We start from the raw sequence: 23,748 nt of genomic DNA, 5'->3' as shown, positions 1-23,748 counted from the left end.
ATGTCAGGACTGATGTTCACCAAGCTCGTGTTGGCTCAATCACACCGGGACCCAGATTTCCAGAAGAGAAAAGGAGATCACAGTCCTACATTGCTTGACTAAGAACAAGAAGGAACTACACTGTGAAACAGGAAGATACCAGCCGGGGTGATTTACTGTACTGAACTGTCCCTGTAGTTGAGTAGGAAGTGAAACAGCATTTGCCTTGCACTCAGTTTCACAGAAAGAGGGTGGAAGGGGAGGGGGGGACCAACCTTGGTTACCATTCACCTTCTGACATCAGAAACCTCCGGTGCAGCATGAGAGGCTGCCTTCACAAAATCCCTGATCAAGAACATGAAGCTCCTTCCCCTCTTCACGGCTGCATCCTGCCTCACGCCCCCAGGTCCCTTTTTCTTTGTACGACAAATGATGAAGCTTTTTTTCCAGATCACATGAGCCCAGGATGAAGGGGGAAAATCCTGCTAGGAGTGGAGATGGGCTGCGAATGAGAATCTGATCAAGGGGAGATACGGAGTGATACACTGAGGGCTATATAAGAATGTGCTCCTCACCAGAGAAAACATTTTTCCAGGTGAATGATTCTCATGAAGCAGCCATGACCATGACTGAAGCCGGTGTTTCAAGGAGGCTCAGTGCCGGTAACAAAACATACTTCTATTTCACCACAGCTTCCCTCACGGTGTGTCTCGTCTTTGCTCTAGCAACCATCATGGTCTTAATCGTTCAGAAGGTAAGTCACTGCCAGCTTTTCTCCTTCAGTCTCTTTTTTCCTCCTGCTCTCTAAAAGGGTTCTTGCAACTGGAGATTCAGACACCACCCCCCACAAAAAAATGTAGATTAGGAAGATAAAGGCAAAACAGACGAAGAGAAAGAGAGCAACGTTATAAGGAAATTATTTATTTTCTCTAAGTAAAATACTAGTTTCTTGTGCACAATATCTTCCACACAAGAGAAACAGAAAACCTCATGCTCCAGGACATAATCCATCAGGAGTGCCTAGAATGAGGTTTTTACTATGTGGTTCTCATACTTTTCTCTAATCTGTCTGGTTCTGGCCACCATCAGAGGCAGGACACTGGGCTCGGTGGACCTGTGGTCTGATCCACCATAGCAGTTCTTATAGTACTGTGATGCTTTGCCAAAATTCTTTATTGATTGATGTGATAGAAGGAACCACTGTCTATGACACCATGTATTTGCAAGTAATGGTAGTTTGCGAAGTGTGTGGGGTGGGGAGAAGCAGTGCTTCAAAGGCATTGCATGGTACATTCCTGCAAGCATTCAGATTTCAAGCTCATTAACGGACAGAGAGAGAGACATAAGGGGACGTAAGTGAGGGAGGGAGATAGATGTTTTCAGATTGGCTTTGGAAAACAATGGAGAGGACACTGAGGTAGAGGGATGCAGAGAAGCCGTTCCAAACTAGCACAAGCTGCAGAGGATAAGGCTCTTGAACCTAGTGTCAAGGTTGGGGGAAGGAACAAGAAAGCAGGTCAGTGCTAAATGCAGATAAGGAGCAAGAAAAATGAGGAACTCTGAGGTAGGTTGTCGACAAGCCTGTGGAGTATTTGAAAATAAAAGAGGACAGCTCTGAGCTGGATCTTGGAATGAATGGGGAGCCAATGGTGTATTTCAGGATGGGGCGATGGGGTTATATTTCTCTGTACAGCTGGACATAGTGAATAAAATCTTGAAGCTATTGAAATCAGCGAGAGTTTTGCCATTGCCTTCAGTGGAGCCAGGCTTTCACGCAGTGGGGTTAGAAATCTTATTATAAATCCAAGTTCTGAAGATGCCCCACTGCACCTGTTAGAAGGGAAGCTACAGTAAGTAGCTAAAGACCCAGATTTATGGGAGAAAGTTGGACTGAAAAATGCTACCCATCATGTTCTTGTCTCTTGAGTTACTAAATTGAGCGTGTGTGGAACGATCTGGAATTTACCTAAAAATGAAACCTCAGGGTCTGTTACATCAGTGTACATAAGAAGTCACCTAATTGAAATCAAGGTTGTTACACTATGTAAAACCAGTGTAAGCGTGGTCAGAATGAGACTCCGGTATTTTAACATAATAATCAACTAATGGGACACTAAGGAAACACCTAAAATCATGGATTAGTTAATTAGCTGCAGAGATCCCAAATGGCAGAGGAATGATAATGAAGGATTAAGGTTGTTCATTTTGGAAACAGAGCTTGCAAAAGGAGAAAGCAGCAAGCTGATAGCTCAGGCGTGTGATGCAGAGAATCATGATGCAATTTTGTTCTGCATGGGGGAATTAGGGAGTAAGGAATGTGTCTCCTGGTCTTGCTTTCAAGACACTGAAGAACTCACATGCCTAAATCATCTCCCTGTGGTCCCTTTATTCTCCCTCAATGGGGTGGTGACTAACCTACAAGCCCAAATGATGAACTGTGCCACCCCATGAGCAGTTCCTCAGTGGGATGCGTTTCTCATTTGGAACATGCTTCCTCCCTCGTGCTCACGCTCAGTGTAAGATGGGGCAGGAACTCCTCTGAGAACTAAGTTTGTTGCTGTTGAGTTAGGCGATCCTCTAGTCTAGGTGCTTTCTTTAATGCACCCCCACAATGCAAGTGTTTTTCGGAAGTTCTCATCATCGGACCCACATGGCTCACAGGGCTCAGTGCTGTGACACACTGCATCCAACCGTGCTGCTGGATCAGACCCATGGGCTGTTTTGATTTTCTCTAAAGTCTTTTTCAGCTGGATTGATGGGTGATTGCCAAAGGCACACAGGGCAGTTAGGTAGCCAATGCCTGTTGACAGTCAATGGAAGTTGGCTGCCTACCCCTCATTTATGCTGTTGAAAATCTCCCTCTTAACAAATTTCCACTAAAAATTTAAGACTTAAGGCTCTTACATACGGTGAAATTCAATAAAAAAGCACAGGAGCTCTGCAGACCTGAAAGCAAGATGCCCTGAACATTGATTATACAACATGGAAGATCACAATAAACAAACATCCATAAATCCAATCATCCCTCTGGAGCTAATACAAATATCGTTAAATAATAATCCATCCTAGTGCATTTCATAGCGCACCAAAAAAAAAATCTTCACACCCACTTCTCTAGAGGCAATGGCTTAGCAGTGTAAATTTAGACTCCATGGAACTATGTATTGGGACAGAGTCAACTCAGTTCTTCATGCTTCTGCTAGAGATACATTGACCATCTTCCAGTTTACTGTATCTCGCTCTTTTAGGTGAGATCTTGTTTTTCATAAAAGTGGAAGGGTTTGCCATGGCGGGGCATTGGATAAAATTTCCCTTTCTGATTGCAGCTGTGAGAGACTGATGCCCTGCACCTCAGAGGTGTCTCCGTTTCATTGTGGCTGTAGGTATATATTCATTGACGCACACTGGGGCAGAGGGTGTGATGTAAACAATAATTATTCTGGAGCGCCAGCCTTAAATTACCCGGTTGTAGCAAAATGTTGCCGTGAACATGGCAATAGTAGACTCCATTTATCCCCAAGCTTGTATTTTATCAGCCATCGTAACTACACACAGGGACAGGACATTTCAGGGGTTTTTAAATGCTCAGGTTTCTAACCTGATAGGATTTGGTTTGGCTTTTCCCCCAGAGCTGTTCAGCCCTATTACAGCAATGATGTAAAGTTTTATACGTATATGCCCAGTAATTATATGGAATGATCTAGTCTTTAAACCTGTTATAGTTAAAATTCGAGAATAATTTCACCAGCTGGAATCCAGCCCAGCTCAGTACAGACCAAAAGTCATTCCTATCCGATGGCTATTTAGTACACTGTCCAACATGATTTCTAAAAATGTCACTCTATTTCCTACGCAGACATGTTGCAATTTGCATTAAAGAATGCCCCCTGGTGGGCAAACTTGGCAGAGACAGCAAGAACTGAATACCATGGAAAATGAGCCACAGACTCCTAAAATAGAACCCTGCAAAACAGGACTAAGGCATCCTGACGGGAGCAAGACCCCTCTGCTCAAACCCATGCTGTAACCTTTCTATGGTTAAACAGTATCCTTCACTGTCCTAGGCTGGCAGCCGGGTACCATTCACCAGCACTAAAATCATTCCCTCGTAGTCACGCCTGCATTTGTAATGATGCCCCGTCTCAGGTCAAGTGTGAGGCTTGAGCCAGGAGATGCGGGTCATTATTCCCAGTTCTGCCATTGACTATGTGAGAGGTTGGGCAAGCTGCTTAAATTGTCCCTGCCTCAGTTTCCACATCTGTAAAAAGTGAGTAATGATGCTCACCCACTGTGAGGTCCTCAGATGATAAGTATGAAGAATTACGATGCTGGTGCAACCAGGATGCAGATTTTACCGTCCCTGCTGTAACAAGTATATCCAAAGATTAAGAATTAGGTAGCTGTTTATAGGCTCTGTGGGAATATAGGGGCTAGCTGGAATGGCTGGGACTCATTCATTAATTTTCCTGTCTTTGTATTCTTGCACCTCTTAAAAGGCAGAAAAATGGGGAACTGTCGTTGTTTTAATAATAGATAGTTTAAGTAGGGTGACATCCTAGGGCAAAACTCTCACTGATGTTGATAGGCCCAAGATTTCCCCCCTGGAGCCTGGTTTTCAGAGCTGCTGAGTATGCATGACTCCGGTGGCGTAGGCTGAGCACCCCAAAACTCCTGAACTAATGATGCTGCCCTGATGTCTCTGTATGGCACTATGTTAGTTAAGTGCCTTTACATGGATTTTATAAGACCAATCCCACACTTCAGTGAATGCAGGTAAAATGGACTTTCAATCCTAAGGGGGCTAAAGATACTCAGCCTGTATTCTCACAATTCAAGGGTGAATCTCAAATGGTTGGGGCTTCAACTAAATCAATAGCAAACCATCCCACTAAGGATAGCCTAATTTTGGCAATTAATTTGGCAATTGATCTTTGATTATCAGCAGGTAAGTATGCCCAGTGGTCTGTGATGGGATGTTAGATGGGTTGGGATCTGAGTTACTACAGAGAATTCTTTCCTGGGTGCTGGCTGGTGAGTCTTGCCCACATGCTCAGGATTTAGCTGATCGCCATATTTGGGGTCGGGAAGGAATTTTCCTCCAGGGCAGATTGGCAGAGGCCCTGGAGGTTTTTCGCCTTCCTCTGCAGTGTGGGGCACGGGTCACTTGCTGGAGGATTCTCTGCACCTTGAGGTCTTTAAACTACAATCTGAGGACTTCAATAACTCAGACATAGGTTAGGGGTTTGTTACAGGAGAGGGTGGGTGAGATTCTGTGGTCTGCATTGTGCAGGAGGTCAGACTAGATGATCATAATGGTCCCTTCTGACCTTAAAGTCTATGAGTCTATGAGGTCGAATGCTCAGGATTTCACCCTGGGGAATTTGGAGTCAGGGTGAATACCACACCTGTAAATAGGGATGCTTAGCTGAATCTTAGCCCAAATACTGAATTCAAACCACTTGGGTCTGCAAATGTAGGCCAAATTGCTTATAACAATAGATTTTCTCTCCACGTGTGGGCCCAGATGGGAGATTTTGGTGACAGTTCAGTGTGGTAGGTTCTGGTTGGAGTCTGGATGTTGAGATATTCACAAGTGGCTGAAAAAAGTTATCTGAACAGAAAGAAAGAAAGAAAGAAAGGAATTTCAGAACAGGCTCATGGCAGTGCAAGTGCACTGAAGTCAACAAAGTGACACCTAGGCTACGTCTTCACTACCCGCCGTATCGGCGGGTAGCGATCGATTTTTCAGGGATCGATATATCGCGTCTCATCTAGACGCGATATATCGATCCCCAAACGCGCTCCTATTGATTCGAACTCCACCACATGACGGCGGTGGCGGAGTCGACATGGAGAGCCCGGACATCGATCGCGCCGTGAGGGGTAAGTGATCGATATAAGATACTTCGACTTCAGCTACTTTATTCACGTAGCCGAAGTTGCGTATCTTATATCGATTTTCCCCCTTAGTGTAGACCAGCCCCTACTTATACTAGCTGAATTTGGCCCTGCATTCAAATTCAGTTTTAAAAGGAGGCATAGAATCTGGTAAAAGAGTGCTGCTTTTTCCAAGCTCATTCATCCATCCCTACTTATATCTTCTGCAGGGCATGTTCTGGAATCTGATGCAACAGTAAACCTCACACCTCATTGTTTGTTATTACGTGGTTGTTTAATTATTATGGGTATCGTTCCTTTCCAGTCAGGGGATATGTGACCTTTGCAGGTTTTCTCCCAGGGAGAGGGGTCTGCAAAAAGCCATTTATCAAGATGATTTTGATTAGATGACAAATGAGACACCAAGCTGATTTGGTTTGGGAAGGTTTTTTTTTTTTATAAAAGCACTTTTTAAAAGCTGATTTTCCCTGGTACATGATTATCATTTTCTCTAATGAAGCAAACGCAAATCAGTCTGCTTGTGATGACTGAGACCATTCATCACCCGCACGCACAGCCATTGCAGATTTATAATGAATTTTTCCCAAGCCTGTACAGTACAATTTCATCTCTTTGAGCACCTAGAGGGGAATGCTTTACATTTCAAATTAGAGCATTAAACTGAATCTTTTTGCTGTGGGAAAGGAAAAAAACCCGTACCCAATAACGATTAGAAGCAAGCACTAAAGTTTTATTTGAGTGTCTACTCAATTATTCTTGAAATAAAATGCATTAGTATCTGTTATTTTCCATCCATTCTGACTGTGCAAGAGGGAATGCAATACATTAGTGCATTTTAATTTCCCTCAAGTCACCCCATCTGCACAGCAAACTACGAGTTGCCAGATTTATATATTTTTTCCCCTAACCTCTATTTCAGAGGAAGGTTGGAAAGGTGAATGGCTCACTCTAATGCTAATGGTTCAATTGCTTTGCAAAACATTCCTTTATAAACAGCTGTGGAACCGTTCCCTGATTCCATTTAGTGAAAAGGAGGGTTGTCAAGCGATTAAAAAAATTAACTGTGATTAATCGCGCAATTAAAAAAATTAATAGCGATTAATCACACTGTTAAACAATAATAGAATACCATTTATTTAAATATTTTGGATGTTTTCTACATTTTCAAACATATTAATTTCAGTTACAACATAGAATACAAAGTGTACAGTGCTCACTTTATATTTATTTTTATTACAAATATTTGCACTGTAAAAAACAAAAGAAATAGTATATTTCAATTCACCTCGTAGAAGTACTGTAGTGCAATTTCTTTATAATGGAAGTTGAACTTACAAATGTAGAATTATGTACAAAAAATAACTGCATTCAAAAATAAAACAATGTAAAACTTTAGAGCCTAGAAGTCCACTCAGTCCTACTTCAGCCAATTGCTCAGACAAAGGAGTTTCATTACAATGTACAGGAGATAATGCTGCCCCCGTCTTGTTTACAATGTCACCTGAAAGTGAGAACAGGCATTCGCATGGCACTGTTGTAGCCGGCATCACAAGATATTGTCGTGCCAGATGCACTAAAGAATCATATGTCCCTTCATGCATCAACCACCATTCCAGGGGACATCATCTGAGTCAGCTGCCACCAGCAGAAGGTTGATTTTCTTTTTTGATAGTTTTGGTTCTGTAATTTCTGCATCGGAGTGTTGCTTTTTTAAGACCTCCGAAAGCACTCTCCACACCTTGTCACTCTCAGATTTTGTAAAGCACTTCAGATTCTTAAATCTTGGGTTGAGTGCTGTATCTATCCTTAGAAATCTCACCTTGGTACCTTCTTTGCATTTTGTCAAATCTGCTGTGAAAGTGTTCTTAAAATGAACATGTGCTGGGTCATCATCCGGGACTGCTATATGGCAGAATGCAAGTAAAACAGAACAGGAGACATACAATTCTCTCCTGAGTGATTGGCTGAAGTAGGACTGAGTGGACTTGTAGGCTTTAAAGTTTTACCTTGTTTTGTTTTTGAGTGCAGTTATGTAACAAAAAAAATCTACATTTGTAAGTTACACTTTCACGGTAAAGAGATTGCACTACAGTACTTGCATAAGGTGAAGTGAAAAATACTATTTATTTTGTTTATCATTTTTACAGTGCAAATATTTGTAATAAAAAATAATAATATAAAGTGAGCACTGTACACTTTGTATTCTGTGTTGTAATAGAAATCAATATATTTGAAAATGTAGAAAAAACATCCAAAAATATTTAATAAATTTCAATTGGTTTTCTATTATTTAACAGTGTGATTAATCGTGATTAATTTTTTTAATCTCAGTTAATCTTTTTGAGTTAATCGTATGAGTTAGCTGCAATTAATCGACAGCCCATGTGAAATGTAATTGTAGATGCAAAGTTTCCTTCTTCACGTGGCAAAATGCGCCCACCTCTTCTTAGAACTGAGTATATTGCACTGAGATTTAATGCTCTGACTCCTTGGTTGTGGGGTCCCATAGTGGGAAAGACGGTTTAATGGCTAGGGCCCTGGATTGAAGCACAGGAGACTTGCATGTAATTCCCAGCTCAGCCTCCCTCAGTGATCTTGGCCGAGTCACCCATTCTACCTCATGCCTCTGTTCTCCCGCTGTAAAATGGGATAGCATTTTCCCCGTCACACGAGGATCCTTAGAAGGTAAAATCCATTAATGGCTGTGAGTCACTCAGGCTAAGATCGTCAGAGGCCTTTAGGCACCTAACTCCCACCGGTTTCCTTTGGCAATTAGGCACCTAATTACCTTTGAGGATCTGGGTCATATAAGTACCTAAATAGAGCTCTAGCTGCATAGTACAAACTTCTACCATTTGGACTAAGTGCCTTAGATGAGAGCAGTAGCAGCTGATCTGTGGGTCAGTCACAGAAGGGGGTCACAGCACCGTTGGCCAGGGTGTTATATTAAAAACATTCATAGACATTTCGGACTAGCACCCCAGGACTTGGAGGAATAGAAGGGATCACAAGGCTGATCCTTGTGCTTCACATTTACAGAGTCAGACCAAGTAATGCCACTTACTCTTGACCTTTCTTCCTTCTCCCCAGCTAACCATTGCAGGACTCACCAGACTTTAGCCCACTGTCAAGTATGTTCCCTTGACATTTTCAGGTATTTCCGCCCTGTGGCCACTGAGTGGAGAGCCTTTCACCTGTCATTTCAGCACTTCTGGTTCTAGTCGCAGCCAGAATTGGAGGACAGACCAATTAAAATTAGAAATAAACCACCTCTTGCTTGTAGGACATCATGGGACATAAGTGAGGGATAAGGCCTTGCGCTGGTCTGCTGCTCAGGTTGAATTTCACTCTTCAGGGACAGAATGTGATAGAACATAACTTGAAACCACTCTATACCTTGAACACAAATATTCAGAGGCCCTAGAATAAATATCGGTTCCCTTTTCTTTCAGGATCTGCCTCCCCCCGAGGACGGAGGTACAAGTACACTCATAAGAGGTAAGACCTGTAACTGACTATCAGTATAATTTGCCTGATTTATAATGCAAATGCCACCCAGGGTGACGAAAAGCTGTTTGCGCAACTCTTAATCACTTACCCAAACTCTCCTCTTGTTGTAAAAGCCGAGCCAGTGGAAAAAGTTTACAAGTTACTCGGTGCCTCCGGAAACGAGTGCACAGCTAAGCAAATAACAAGTACGTCTTGTCTTTGGTATATTTTTTTGCCAGAGGATGTGAACATTAATCTGATTATAAGGTAGCACGTGGATGGCTCAGTCCTGCATTCCTGCATGCAGAGACACATTCTACCCTGTTTTTATTAGGGATGGGTCATTGGCACTCATGTCAAGACCACTGGGACACCATGGGTTCCCAGGACTGATATGACTTCAAACAGTACTGGGCTCACATTCTGCTTTGGAGAGGACGCAAGAAAGAAGGAGAGTTGAGGCGGAGGTAGGTGGGAGGATGGTGAAAAATGGGGCATCAAGAGAGGCAGAGGGAGAAATACGTGGGGAAAAACAGAGCACAGAGGAGGAGACAATTCTAATGAGAATAATGTATACAGTGGTCCAAGAGTCTGCTTTCACTCAAACCATCATAAAACTGGAGTAATTGTTGGTTTCACTGCAATTATCCATCTGCTTAGATGGGCCCCCATCACCAAGTGTTTCAGCATTTCACAAATATTAATGAATTTATCTCCATCTCCAAGGAGAAGGAAAGCGTCATTACCTTTATCATTTTACACGTGGGGAAACTGAGGCACAACGATTTATACTGGCTAGCCCAAGGTCACACAGAAAGCATGTGGCAAAGTCAAGAGTTTAACCAGGAACACCTGGGTGCTAGTCCAGTGCCTTAATTACAAGATCATCCTTTCTCTTACTCAGCATTTACACAGAGTTAACTCAGAGCAGTGTCTGGCCAAGTACATACACTATTCAGCATACCAAATTGCCGTCCTGTGCCAACTATGCCATCACAAGCTTCCTGGCATCATAAATGTCTCATCGCTTCTTACTATTTTCAAATTGAATCTCTCTGGAAATAACCCAAGGTTTTAATTTACACAACCAGGTTTGGGTAAAGAGAAGATTAGATCCTTGAAGTCCAGATTCTGCTCTCAGTCACCCCAGTACCAATCCAGAGTAATGGCTTCAGGGGAGCTACTCTGGCTTCACACCAGAGTAACTGAGTTTGATATCAGAACCTGAGTAAGCTTTACAAATGCCCTCAGAAGCTTTGCAAAACATCATCAGCCAAGGCTGGACCATTTCTAATCTTTAGACCAAGAGAAGGAAAGGCAAGCCCTGGCAAGGTGAATATAGGGACTAAAAGAGACACTCAGAGGACCAGGGCCTTGGCAATTGTAAGTTGACATGGCCTCACTGACGTCACTGGAGTGATGCTGATTTACAGCCATCTGAGGCTTAGTAAGAGGCACAGGGAGCTGCAGTAGTGGATGCTTACCATAGACAGAGGAATTGATGAAAATCAGGTGCAACACAACGGGCGACCAATTAATCCAAAGCTAATGGTACAATACAATTCTCTGTGGTGCAAGGTAGATTTCTCACTTATTCTTGTATTAGCAGGAGTGTTGTATGCAAGAGACAAATAGTAATTCTTCTGCTGTACTCCATGTTGATTAGCCTCAACTGGTCTTTTGTGTCCAGTTCTGGGCACCACATTTCAGGAAGGATGTGGACAAATTGGAGAAAGTCCAGAGAAGAGCAACAAAAATGATTGAAGGTCTAGAAAACATGACCTGTGAGGGAAGATTGAAAAAATTGGGTTTGTTTAGTCTGGAGAAGAGAAAACTGAGAGGGGGCATGATAACAGTTTTCAAGTACATAAATGGTTGTTACAAGGCAGAAGCAGATACATTGTTCTCGTAAATCTCTGAGGATGGGACAAGAAGCAATGGGCTTAAATTGCAGCAAGAGTAGTTTAGGTTCCACATTAGGAAAAACTTCCTGTCAGGGTGGTTAAGCACTGGAATAAATTGCCTAGGGAGGTTGTGGAATCTCCATCATTGGAGATTTTTAAGAGCAGGTTAGACAAACACCTGTCAGGTAGATAATACTTAGTCCTGCCACGAGTGCAGGGGACTGGGCTAGATGACCTCTCGAGGTCCCTTCCAGTTCTATGATTCCATGATTCTAAATAAACACATTGAAACCTTGATTCCTTCCCAGCCAGCTCCTGCCAACTGCTCTCTCTCAGCACGAATAACTGGGGGACTGTCAGACAGAAGGAACGTGCACTCTCAGGGAGCTTACAAGCTGTCACTCCCATTCACTCCCTAGACATACTCAAAGTGGGATTTGTGTGCTCTTTAAGGCCCCTTTCCATGACTCAATTGGAATAAAGTGGCCTTAGTGTAAATATACATTCTATATAGGGGGTGAAATGCCACCTATATGTTTTACATACAAAAAGCTACATTCAGAGACAGTTAGTTAGGTTGTAAAGTCAAGCATTCAGCACTTAGGAAATGCCAGATTTATGGTTGTCGGTGCAACCTTAATTCTACTCCTCTGTGTCCCGAAGGAGGCAGGAATGCAGTGGAAAAAATAGCAGATCAAGTAATTAAAAAATGTATCAGGCAACTTCACAATGGGCTAGACATATGCTACTTTCCAGAGTTGATTGAATGATACTAAAAACATGCATTACATTTTCATCTCATGTTTCATTTAGAGTTTACATCCTATTGCATATTATTAACTAAATACCAATGGGTACTTAACAGCAAATTTATTCAGGTGTACATATTCCTTACTCAGCTGTCAATCCTCCAGGGATAGGTTTGAAATCATCTAATGGCATCTAATTGAGAGGGATGCTTTGCCAGCTAATTAAATGTTTATTTGAAAAAGTGCCACGGAAGCATCGCTAAATCTCTTTTCAATATTCGGTGGAATGGCACAAGCAACAGAGGGAAAAATTTAAGACTACCATAAAATAAATCTTTCCTGAAATGTAGTCTCTGCAGTTGTGAAATCGGTTCTTGGCATGCATTTACCATTTTGCTTAACAAGTGATTTCTTCCTGTCAGAAGCTGTTTGGTGAGAGTCAGATATCGGGGCTCCACAAACCTTTCCGTCTATTATTCCCCTTCAAGTTCTGTCTCTCCAGCTTGCCGATTCCTCTTGTCTTCTCTGGATCATGAAGACACGGCACCAAACTCTGCTCTCATTGACCCTGGGGTATACCAGGAGACACTTCATTGTTTGCCTGGAAGTAAGATGTTGAAATTCATTAGCAGCTGAGTGATTAGACACCAGAGGAGATATTTTGATCTCTGTTATGCCAGAGTAAATCAGAATAAACTTGAAGTCAGTGGAATAATTCCAGATTTATACCAATAGAACTAAGAGCACAATTTGGTCTTATGGGTTTGAATTTAGTCTCCCTTACGCCAGAGTAAATCCGGTACAACTTCACTGAAGACTCTGGAGTTACACTGGGGCAAAAACAATGTAAGAGAAAGCAGAATCCAGTCTTATGATGGTAGTCAGTTACTAAGGAGTCTGTCTGGACTGAGAGAGATGGAGAGACTGCAACTTTACTGATCTATCTTTGCAAGTCACAGTCAGTGACTTTGTATATGTAATGTGGGGAGGAGAAGGTTACCTTGCCAGGACTTTAGTATGGAATTTGACAGACAGGTTTGGTATTGCCCTCTGATAGCTTCCTAGTCCCCAGTTATAGGTTTTGTTTGTACCTCCATTTGCTTTTAGGAGAAAAAATTGGGTGGTGGCAAGTCTGGGCTTGCAAATGCTAATCAGGTCCTTCAGTTTACCTCCAAACCAGGCGTCCCTACGTGACCACCAATACAATATGTCTGGCATAACATGAACAAGTGGCTGGAAGTTAAAGCCAGACAAATTAAAATTAGAAACAAACCACCTCTTAATTGTAGTGAGGGTGATTAACTATTGGAACAAACTACCAAGGGAAGTGATGGATTCTCCATCTCCTGATATCTTGAAATCAAGACTTGCAGAAGAGATGTTTTAGTCTAAACCAAGCTACTCGGCTCAATATTTTTAATAGCCTGTGATATACAAGAGGTCCCACCCGCTGTGATACTGAGGAACCTGGGGAGTTGGGCAAGGAGCTCAGATAGCAGGAAACCAGGCAAACAGACTGCCTCACCCAGTTTAGTTTCTGGTGAAAGTTTTGACAGAATCAATGTGTTCCTGTGGAACGTATCAATTCCACCAAGTCAGCATTTTCCAGCAAAAAGTTGCTACACTGGAAATTTTGCCACCATCTCTCATTCGTCATGATTATTTGTATTACAAGAAAGCCTGGAGATCAGGGCCCCCTCGTGCTAGGTACCGTGCAGGCACATAATGAAAGGTAGTTCCTGCCCTAAAGACAGGACAGACAAAAAGGTAGGAGGGGAAAGAGAGGCTGATTGAAGCAATGAGGACACCCAGCAGGTCATTATATATAGATCTTCCTACCGTATTTTCCACTGCATGCATCTGATGAAGTGGGCTTTAGCCCACGAAAGCTTATGCTCAAATAAATTTGTTAGTGTCTAAGGTGCCACAAGTCCTCCTGTTCTTTTTGCTGATACAGACTGTCATGACTACCACTCTGATACCTAATCAGGGTAAACTTCATCTGCCAAGACATCCTATTTAAGTGTCTTCTCCTGTTTACTTCTTGATCCTGTTGCCAGAGGGCTCCCTCTGGAGGCTGGATTCACCATGATCTCTGTGTGTGAGACAGAGAGACTGAATGCATGTGTATGGCCTTCAGATTCTTCCTGTCCTGAAACTACAGTCCACTGAATAACATTGGGTATCTGTTATAGGCACCTTCCTTCTTGCATGACTGGTGGAATCTGAGTCACGTTCTCAATGTGACTGCAGATGAGGCTGTAACCCAGCTGAGACACATGTTCCATAGACATAGCAGCTCTATTGGTCGCGTCAAACAGGGAGCCTTCTTTGATCTGGACCCCCAAGGAGCTACGCTAGGCTTGTGTGAGCTGTTACTCTCTCCATGGCTTTCAGCATGCAGACACCACATCCCGCAGGAGAGGTTCCTTTGGGAGCCACACGTAACTTACTCCAAGCAGCCGTGGCAATGGCATACAAATATTGAGATGCTCATGATATAAGTAGCATCTTCAGGACAGAATAGTCCGCGCACCTTCCTTCTAGGGATTCTTTCCCACTGTCAGATGCTCCTCAAGTTCACAGCATATTTGACCTTCAGGTACCACACAACTCAGGGGACAAGAATGCAGCCAGCAAAGATTCCCTTACCCTGGTTTCCAGACTCTGGCCCTGGTTTTCCTCATACTTACTGTGGTTTAAAACTGATGGAACCCAATTGACTTCAGTGGTGTTACTCCTAATTTACACCATTGTATGTAAGCGAATTAAGCCCTGCACACACCGATCTTCCCATGTTTCTGATCACACACACACACTAGTTTTACACTCATGGAACTCCTCTGATTTGCACTGGGCCAGTTGCGCTCAGAATAACTAACTTGAGAAGCAAAACTGAAAAATGGTGATAAGCAGCCCTAGTGGCAGCTTGAGCTCAGGAAATGCTTCTCTACAACTAGACCTTTTTTTTTTTTTTTTCCGTGCTTGGTTTTCTCAGAAACACAGCTGATGTCACCAAATAAATGCTATTAAAACTTGCTGACGTCAATGACAGCTAGTTCAGGCTCACAAAGGCCAGGTACACTCACGTCAGCTCAGAGCTGATCGTGGGAGATGCCTTGAATGTCCTGAGATCGTCTAGTGAGGTACTCAGCTCTTTGCATGATCATGCTCTTTATCTCAAGGCACCATTCTTGGCTTGATCAATAGAGCCTGCAGTGCTGGAGCTTTAAATGCTACAGGGGCTTTTCTGATGTTAAGGGTGAATTCCACTCCATAACACTGAGTTTCCATAAAAAAAAACCCCAAACAGACTCTACCTTCCAGCAGGACAGATGAAGTTTTAAGGGGCCAGGGGTATGAATGCATCTTACCAAAACCTATTTTTCATCATGATGCAGATTTTAAGTACCTAGGATAGGTAGTAAAGCTTTCTCTTCTCTTCTCTTCTCTTCTCTGTAGTTTCTGGGCAATTTCCAGTACTGCATGAAGCAATGTGATTAAATCTGTGCTTTGCTCTTTCTTTGACTGGGATGTTCAACAATGGAGGAGTTGGGTGCCTCACTCTCACGGACCTTCCATGTGCAACCATCACCTACCTTTGGCCCTTTGGAAAATCTCAGCTTCGGTCCTACGTTTCGTGTTATCTAATTTCATTCATTCCTGTGTTCGTCACCTGCCTGACCAATGGTGGTATGAGTACAAAGATTGCAACATTAAAAATGGCCAGCCAGTAGGATTCGCTATAGCGGCTCAATGGCTCCCCTGTTTGCCCATCCCAATGACAGGCAGCCTCCACCTTCTTACTTAAAAGTCAGGCTGTTCTTGTAAACAGATGTTCGGAGACCTAGACATGAGGATCTCTTGTCTTACTCTTTTATACGAAACTTTATCTGAAAATCTTAACTAGTCTTAGGCCTGGTCTACACTAAAAAGGGGGTTCGAATTAGGGTACGCAAATTCAGCTATGTGAATAGCGTAGCTGAATTCGAAGTACCCTAATTCGAACTACTCACCTGTCCAGACGCGGCGGGGTCGAACTCCGCGGCTCCCCCGTCGACTCCACCACCGCCGTTTGCAGTGGTGGAGTACCGGAGTCGACCGCGGTGCTTCCGGAGTTCGAACTATCGCGTCTAGATCAGACGCGATAGTTCGAACTCCGAGAAGTCGAACTCACCGCGTCGACCCGGATGGTAAGTGTAGACTAGCCCTTAGACAGAGGCCACATTTTGCTCTCATTTACACTGTGAAAATGAGTAACTCTATTGATCTCAGTGGAGTTACCCCAGATTTAATACTGGTGTAACTGACAGCAGAAGCGGGCCCTATCATTAACAAGGCCTCATAAGAACCCTGTGAGGTAGATAAGTATTATGCCAGTTTAACAGAAGGAGAAACTGAGGCACAGAAAGGTGGAAGTGACTTGCATATGGCTGCATATCTTGGGCCAAATTCTTTGCTGGTATAAACTGATACAGCTTCATTAAAGCCCATTTACACCTGGAAAATTTGGCTCTGTTGTGTCAGATCCAGGTACAGAACCCAGGAATCCTGACTTCCATTCCCCTGTTTTAGCCACTAGACAACACTCCCTCCACATCTGGATTAAAGGTCAGAGGTTTGACTTACGCCCTGTGTAATTCTGTGTGACAGTCAATGGGGCTTTCATGTACATTGTGAAAGTAGCATTCACCCATCTGGAGGAAGTGATTAGTGGTGCATTGAAATATATTTCCTGGCCTGTGTGCTCTAGTTTATAACACCCAGTTTATAAACCAAAACAGTTAGGGAAACTATGGCGGGGGGGACGGGATAAGAGATGCAAGATCTTTCTGTCTTAATCACAAAGTAATGGTTATTATTACTATTTATTATTTGTGTTACCATAGTGCAAGGGAGACCCAGTCATGGAGCAAGATCCCACTGTGCTACGGGTTATACAAACACAAAACAAAAGACAGTCCCTTCCCTGAGAGTGTACAATCCCAGTATAAAACAAGAGACAAGAAACAGTCATAGACAGAGGGGATGAGTGCAGGGAAACAATGAGACAGCATCGGCAGTGGTTCCAGCACCCCAGCTGCTGAACTGTGTCAAGGTTTTTTTGTTGGTATCACAGCAAAGGAAATTTTTGAGGAGAGATTTGAAGGGGGCTAAATGACGTAGCTTTGTAGATGTTAATGGGGAGCAATGCCCAAGCGCGAGGGGTGGCACGGGAGAAAGCCTGAAGGTGCTTGTTTGAAAATTGAACCAGTCCAGTGGAGGGTTCAGCATGGGTAGACTGGAGGCAATCATCCACAGTGAAGGAGAGCTGATAGGTAGGGTGGAGCAAGGCTGTGAAGGGCTTTGGAAGTGAAGAAAAGTACCTTTTATTTGACGTGATAAAGAAGAGGGAGCCAGTTGAGTGATTCAAAGACAGTGGCGGCGCCAGGCACCAGCGCTCCAAGCACATGCTTGGGGCGGCAAGCCGCGGGGGGGGGCGCCCTGCCGGTCCCTGAGAGAGTGGCAGTCAGAGTGCCTTCAGCGACACACCTGCGGGAGGTCCGCCGGTCCCGCGGATCCAGTGGCAATTCGGCGGCAGGCGGGACCGGCGGAACTCCCGCAGGTGTGTCGCTGAATCTGCGGGACCAGGGACCTCCCGCAGGCGCACCACCGAAGGCAGCTTGCCTGCCATGCTTGGGACAGCAAAAAAGCTCGAGCCGTCCCTATTCAAAGAGAAGTGTGACATGCTCAAAGCGACAGGCTAGGGAAATGGTCTTTGCAGCAGCATTCTGAATGGATAGCAGTGGGGTAAGATTGCCTTTGTCAAGGCTAAGGAGAAGGCTGTTGCAGTAATCGATAAAAGAAGGAGAATTGGGGAACAGGTGAGCAAGAGGCTAAGAGCTGACAGGATCGTTGGTTAAGAAGGGTGGAGGTTTGGCTTACAAACATCTGTATCCAAACTGTGGTAGAATGTGGAATTCACTCCCTGCTGTATTGACAGAATTCAGCTACGCTGCACTATTTTTGCCCAGTAGAGGGACCTGTTCTCCTGTTTTTGAGCACCGGCAAAGCAGCTACAGAAATAGAGTGCCCTACTCACTGCAGCATATGGTTCACACGCAGCATGCATGAGATCACCTCTCCATTGCATAATTTGAGTCGCTCGGCTTCACGATTGCAAATCAGCCATTTCTCATTGCCTCATCATCAGAGAAAAGGATGTGGGGGAAATGCCTTGTGCATAATGGAAATAAAACTTCCGGAAGGGCATATAAAAGGAGCAATTGTTTCATAACGTTCAGGGAACGATTGCAAGAGTTCATGAACCACTAAAAAAGTTTAAAATCCTCTTTCTACAGTCCTTCTGTCCTCTGGCTACAGCTTGATTGTGCTGATAGGCCAGTGAGTAAGGATATGACAGTGAGCAAATGGTAGTTCCAGGCTTAAGGATGGCAAAGGGGTCTGAGGAGCTAATGGTAAAAGTCTCAAGTATCTTTCGTTGGGTTTTACTGACTTTCCCTGTGCCCCATTCCTCCCCAGCTTCAGTTCCTGGATTGATTGAAGGTGCTTGCATTGTGCCTACCAATTCCTCTTTCACTATTGTTATGCAGGAAGAAACATATGCAACAATCAAATTGTTTTGTATGAAGTAACCAGCAGCCTTCAGGTCTAGAAGGTCATCAGACTCCCCTGAACATCTTTGAGCCCATCTTAACATTTCTCTAATTATAAAGAAATAGGGTAAAATTGTCAAAAATGCCTGTGTGAGCCTAAATCCCCTTTTCAAAAGCAAGGCCTTATCTTCCCTAGAAAGCTGTTCTGCTTTAACTACATTGGCTTAGTTAAAGCAGTGCAACTCGCTAGGGTGGTTAAATGTGCTTATACTGTTATAATGTATCCCCATGTGGGAGGGGAAAGAAGGGATACCAGTGTATGTCACCTTTATACCAGCGTACCTGGGTCCTAAGGCTTGCACCCATATAACTATATCAGTAAAAAAAACAAACCATACCCCTAAATGAAATAGTGATAGGAAATCGGTGTGTGGATCAGGTGTTATTTAGAAAGTTAATGAGACTTAGGCTATGTCTACATTTGCAGAGGTTTTGCACTGTCTGTTTCACTGGTGATTGGGACCCAGTGAAAGAAAAGCGCTGGTTTGTGTTCCCACTTCCACAGGCGTCAGAGAGCGTTCACATTTGCTGCACTTCCGTTGCTGATGAGAGCAGCGCACGGAGGGCAGCTATCCCACAGTGCAGCTCTCTTCATTTTGAGGATAGGTCTTGTGGGAAGTGGGAACATGATCGCGGGGCATCCTGGGTCCCTGCACAGCCCCCTCTCCCCAAACACTGATCAGCTCCAGTAGCTCAGCACTGCTCCAAGCCGGGGATCCTTTGCTCCCTGGAGCAGGTATTGTCACCTGGCCAGATGATAAGTGAACACTTGCCAAGAAAACAGGAAAGGGAGTTTCTAAGTTCCTGGGGCTCTACAGGGGGAGGGGTGGACATCTGTTTAGCTGGCGTCAGAGCAGCAGAGATGCTGGCCAGAGTGGTCACCTAGGCACTGTGGGATAACCTCTGGAGGCTAAACAGGAAGAACATGTCTTCACTTGCACGTCACCACAAAAGCATCATCGGTAAGAGCTGTACGGCTCTTGTGGAAGTGGTTTTCTTTTTGCGGTGAAACTTCTGAGTTTCACCGCAAAAAGTCATTGGCAAGTGTAGTCGCTCCCACAGTTTTTCCACAAAAAAAGGGACTTTTTTGCACTTTAAATGGCAAGTGTAGACATGCCCGTAGAGGCCGAGTCTCTTCTGAAAATGGTGCTTCAGCTAAGTCACTTGCAGTACAATAGGGACAATTACTGCAAAATGTATTACAATAGGAACAATTATGTTTCCAGAACTTTGAGTTATTAACTCCCAGTAAATGAATTTCTGGGATAATATTTCGTTTATTTTCCAGTTCTATCTCTGTTGTCTTTTACTGACATACTCAGCTGACAAGTATTCCATCTGGGTATCAGCGGAATGAGTTTAAAGCAATACTGAGCTAAAGTCATCCCTGACTTCAGTAAAGTTAAACCAGGAATGAATTTTCTCCATTCATTAAAAAGTGAAATGAAGCTAGAATAGGATTATGCTGCACTGAGGACCATGGGACTTGGACTTTTTACTTGGGACAGGGAACGGTTCATGATGGCTTGGGTTGGAGGTAGCAAACGCTCTAACGGAAATGAAACTGCAATGGCTGTTTATCTTTTGTTTCCTCCAGAGAATGAATTAAAAGCTGTTATTAGAACCCTACAGAATGCTTCATTTATGAAAGTGGCTGCATACATGACAGGTCAGTGAATTGAGTCCAGCTAATTCAAGTTTACGCGAGCCTATATCTCAAACTGGCTGAAGATTTTCCGTCCAAAAAAATAAATTGGTGGAAAATGGCCTTTTGACTAAATTGACATTTCCATGAAAATAGCGCTTGTTTTGTGGGGGAAATGAAATAATTTTTTTAAAGTTTTCAGCAACCAAATGTTTTGTTTTTAAATGATGAAAACAAAACTTGAATGAACCTATGTCTTTGTCCTACTATTTCCCACCACATGTTCCTGACAACATTTTGACTACATCTGCTTGTGCTGGGGGGGTTTCTGCCTACCTGTAGATAGCAGCCAAGTGGTTTAAGTTGAGAAGGGAGGTGTTCAAAATTCTCAGCCTCAAACCTAGTGGGCCTAGGACAGTGGTTGGTGTCTCCTATGGAAGAATGACAGAATACTTGGCTACCATTTGCCAGCAAATAAGTCCAGCAAGCTCTCACTAGTGTTTTTAAATAGACTATACACCACATTGGTATATTGTATTAACTCATTCTCCTTTTCTTTCTAGTGTCAAAGCCAATAAATAGTCCAAAACTGAAGTGGACAAACAATCGTATTCTCCAAAACATCACGTACAACAGCAAAGGAGACCCAGTGATCCACACGCCAGGCTTGTACTTGGTCTACTGCAACTTGCACTTTCATCTAACCAACTTCTCAAGCAACACAATCCACCTAAAGATGGAACTGCTTGTGAATAACATCACCAACAGGCAAACGTTACTCACACCCTGTTTCAGCACCAACAGGCAAACAATATTCAAGCAGTGTACATCAGTTACAGACAATGACAGGATATATCAGGAGCTCTCCATTCTCCATCTGGTGAACCTAGATGCAGATGACTGGCTATCAGTAAAAACTGAGCATTACGAATATTTGGATTTAGATTTCTTGCCCAATGACAATGTTCTTGCAGTCCTCAGATACAGTGATAAAAGTTAGGAGTGCACTGACTGCTTCCTGTAGCTCAAAGTAACCTACCTTCAGTGACAATGCCTCTGCTGGACAATACCTGGTCTTAGTTGACATACCTTACCTCATCCTTAGGGGAAAATAAGGAACTTTCCAAGCGTCCAAAAGTGAAATCTAAAACACAGTAAAACATGCACCCAACAGACATAGGAGAACACTCTGCTTTGGCTGAGAGTGGGATTGCCATGATGCCAGAAGACTGTCCACCAGGAACGGGGCCAGCAAGTGATTCGCAGACCCGACAATGGCGCCTCAAAACAAAAACAAAACCAACCAAATTAGGAGAAGAACTTTCCATTCTGAGAATGATCATTTATCTGATATCTTCCACTTACACAAGCAGCTGGGCAAGCGTGACTAGCCTGGGGGGAATGGGACCTCTTGTCATCTGAGGATTTTGGAATTATACACGATCGTACTTTGAGCTAGTTTTTCCCAAAACTAGCAGTCAAAGCTGATACCTGATGCTTTTGTTACGACTAGAGCAAGCGACTGTAAATCTGTGAGAGAGCCTGTGGGCAGCATCATTGAAAGCAGAGATGGGAGGAAGTTCGGTCATGGGAGGCAATGTGGCCCAGCGGTAAGGGCAGTGGACTGAGACTTGGGTTCTGTTCCCTATTCTGCTACTGATCTGCAGGGTGGCTTTGCACAAGGTCTTTCACCGTTGGTCCATCTTTCTATTTAAATTGTAAGCTCTCTGGGACAGGGACTATGTATTTGTACAGTGCCCAGCACAATGGGATGCTGATCTCAATTGGGACCTTGAGGTACATGCATAATACAAATATTAAAAGTAGTAATAATAATCTAGTCCGTGTGCCATGTAGCAGGGTTGCCCCTTACAGTATATTTTCAAGTGCCTTGTAAAGTCAAGTTTTAAATGTAATCTGAATGTCACCACAGCATACATGCTGATAAACATGGCTTTTAGGGAGCTCGGAGGAGGAAGGAATGGCCCACACTGCACTAAACACCTGCAATTTTGTGACATTTTCTATTGAACTCTGGAGTTTAAGCACCCATATTCGGGAATGTTTGCATCCGGAGTTTTGATGTGGCCCACTATCGAGCTCTGGCATTTCGCTCAGTGTCTGCACTGTACTTTTGGTTTGACCTTGCGTCTGTTACTTCTGAGTGTAGGGGGTGGAGGATACGACAGGAGAGGACCATCCTCTAACGTGAAGAAGTTATTTATCTATAGTACAGTAAATCAGAGCATTACCTGAAATTCCAGCTTCCTAAACATGTTTAATTAAAACATAATTCCTGTAATACTGGTGACAGCAGAAAATGTAAAATTAAGAAAGCAAGCACTAGATCATACTCTCTTTTCACCATCAAGAGCCTACTGATATAGTTTTTTTTCATGAGTACCTATATTTTGTTTTAGCCACATGGGGCATGGGTCGCTTGCTGGAGGATTCTCTGCAGCTTGAGGTCTTCAAACTACAATTTGAGGACTTCAATAACTCAGACATAGGCTAAGGGTTTGCTACAGGAGTGGATGGGTGAGATTCTGTGGCCTGCGTTGTGTAGGAGGTCAGACTAGATGATCATAATGGTCCCTTCTGATCTTAAAGTCTATGAGTCTATGACTAGAGCTGGGAGAACTGTACACAATGGATTTTTTTTAGTGGATTTAGCTCCCATTTGTCTTTGTGAATTACCCCTAAACAGACTACCGTTTTTACTAGAGGTTTTGCTATTCAGGTTTTTCTGATTAATGGTTTGTGTGAGAACATTCAGAATATTTGTAATATTCATAATTCATTATTTATGTCATGTGACTGGCCACCTAAGTCACATGCCATGGTTTCTGCTTCCTGGTCAGATGACTTCAACATGCACAAAGAGCTTTCAAAACACATCCACTTCATCTGTGCCAATACATAGTCACACAAAAATGTGTGCATGGAAACATAATTACATAAGTCATAGGTTTGCAGGTCAGAAGGGACCAGTGTGATCACCTAGTCTTGCAGGCTATAGAACTCCTCCAAAATAATTTCTGTTTGAACTAGAGAGTCTCTTTTAGATCAGAGGTTCTCAAACTGTGGTCCGTGGACCACCAGTGGTCCACAAGCTCCAGTCAGGTGGTCCACAAGTAGTTCCCTCTAAGGTGCGCATCTGGGCGGCCTCACATGAGAGAATGAAGGGCCACCCACCTAATTAGTGGAGCTGTGCAGGCATGGCTCCACTAATTAGGTGCCTGGATCCTGAAGAAGACGCACATGTAAGGTGAGGTGGTGGCCATGGGAGGAATAAGGGATAGGTGGGACGGGGCAGTGGGGTGATCAGAGAGGGTGGGGGGAATTTGGGATGTGCAAGGCTGTGGTGGCCAGAGAAAGAGGTGATTTTTCCCCAGCTCCAGGGCTGTGGCTGCCAGGGAGAAACCCTC

The 23,748-nt window shown here is 43.6% G+C and overlaps 1 protein-coding gene across 1 annotated transcript; it reads left to right on the top strand.

Annotated features, from left to right (window-relative positions):
• Positions 1-249: 249 nt before the first annotated feature.
• On the top strand, positions 250-22,444 carry TNFSF8 (TNF superfamily member 8). The gene is made up of 4 exons (XM_039506052.1): positions 250-733; positions 9,330-9,375; positions 20,273-20,344; positions 20,884-22,444. Exons 1-4 carry the CDS (start codon positions 542-544, stop codon positions 21,318-21,320), a joined length of 747 nt encoding a protein of 248 aa, XP_039361986.1. The 5' UTR covers positions 250-541; the 3' UTR covers positions 21,321-22,444.
• The last annotated feature ends 1,304 nt before the right edge of the window (positions 22,445-23,748 follow it).

The sequence above is a fragment of the Mauremys reevesii genome, linkage group 19 (assembly GCF_016161935.1).
Source record: "Mauremys reevesii isolate NIE-2019 linkage group 19, ASM1616193v1, whole genome shotgun sequence".
Lineage (NCBI taxonomy): Eukaryota > Metazoa > Chordata > Testudines > Geoemydidae > Mauremys > Mauremys reevesii.
This window is presented reverse-complemented; position numbering and strand designations above follow the sequence as displayed.

Coding starts and splice junctions, on each gene's coding strand:
- TNFSF8 (XM_039506052.1), top strand. CDS start 542: ATGTGCTCCTCACCAGAGAAAACATTTTTCCAGGTGAATGATTCTCAT. Junction 734..9,329: donor TGGTCTTAATCGTTCAGAAG/GTAAGTCACTGC, acceptor CTTTTCTTTCAG/GATCTGCCTCCCCCCGAGGA. Junction 20,345..20,883: donor AGTGGCTGCATACATGACAG/GTCAGTGAATTG, acceptor TTTTCTTTCTAG/TGTCAAAGCCAATAAATAGT.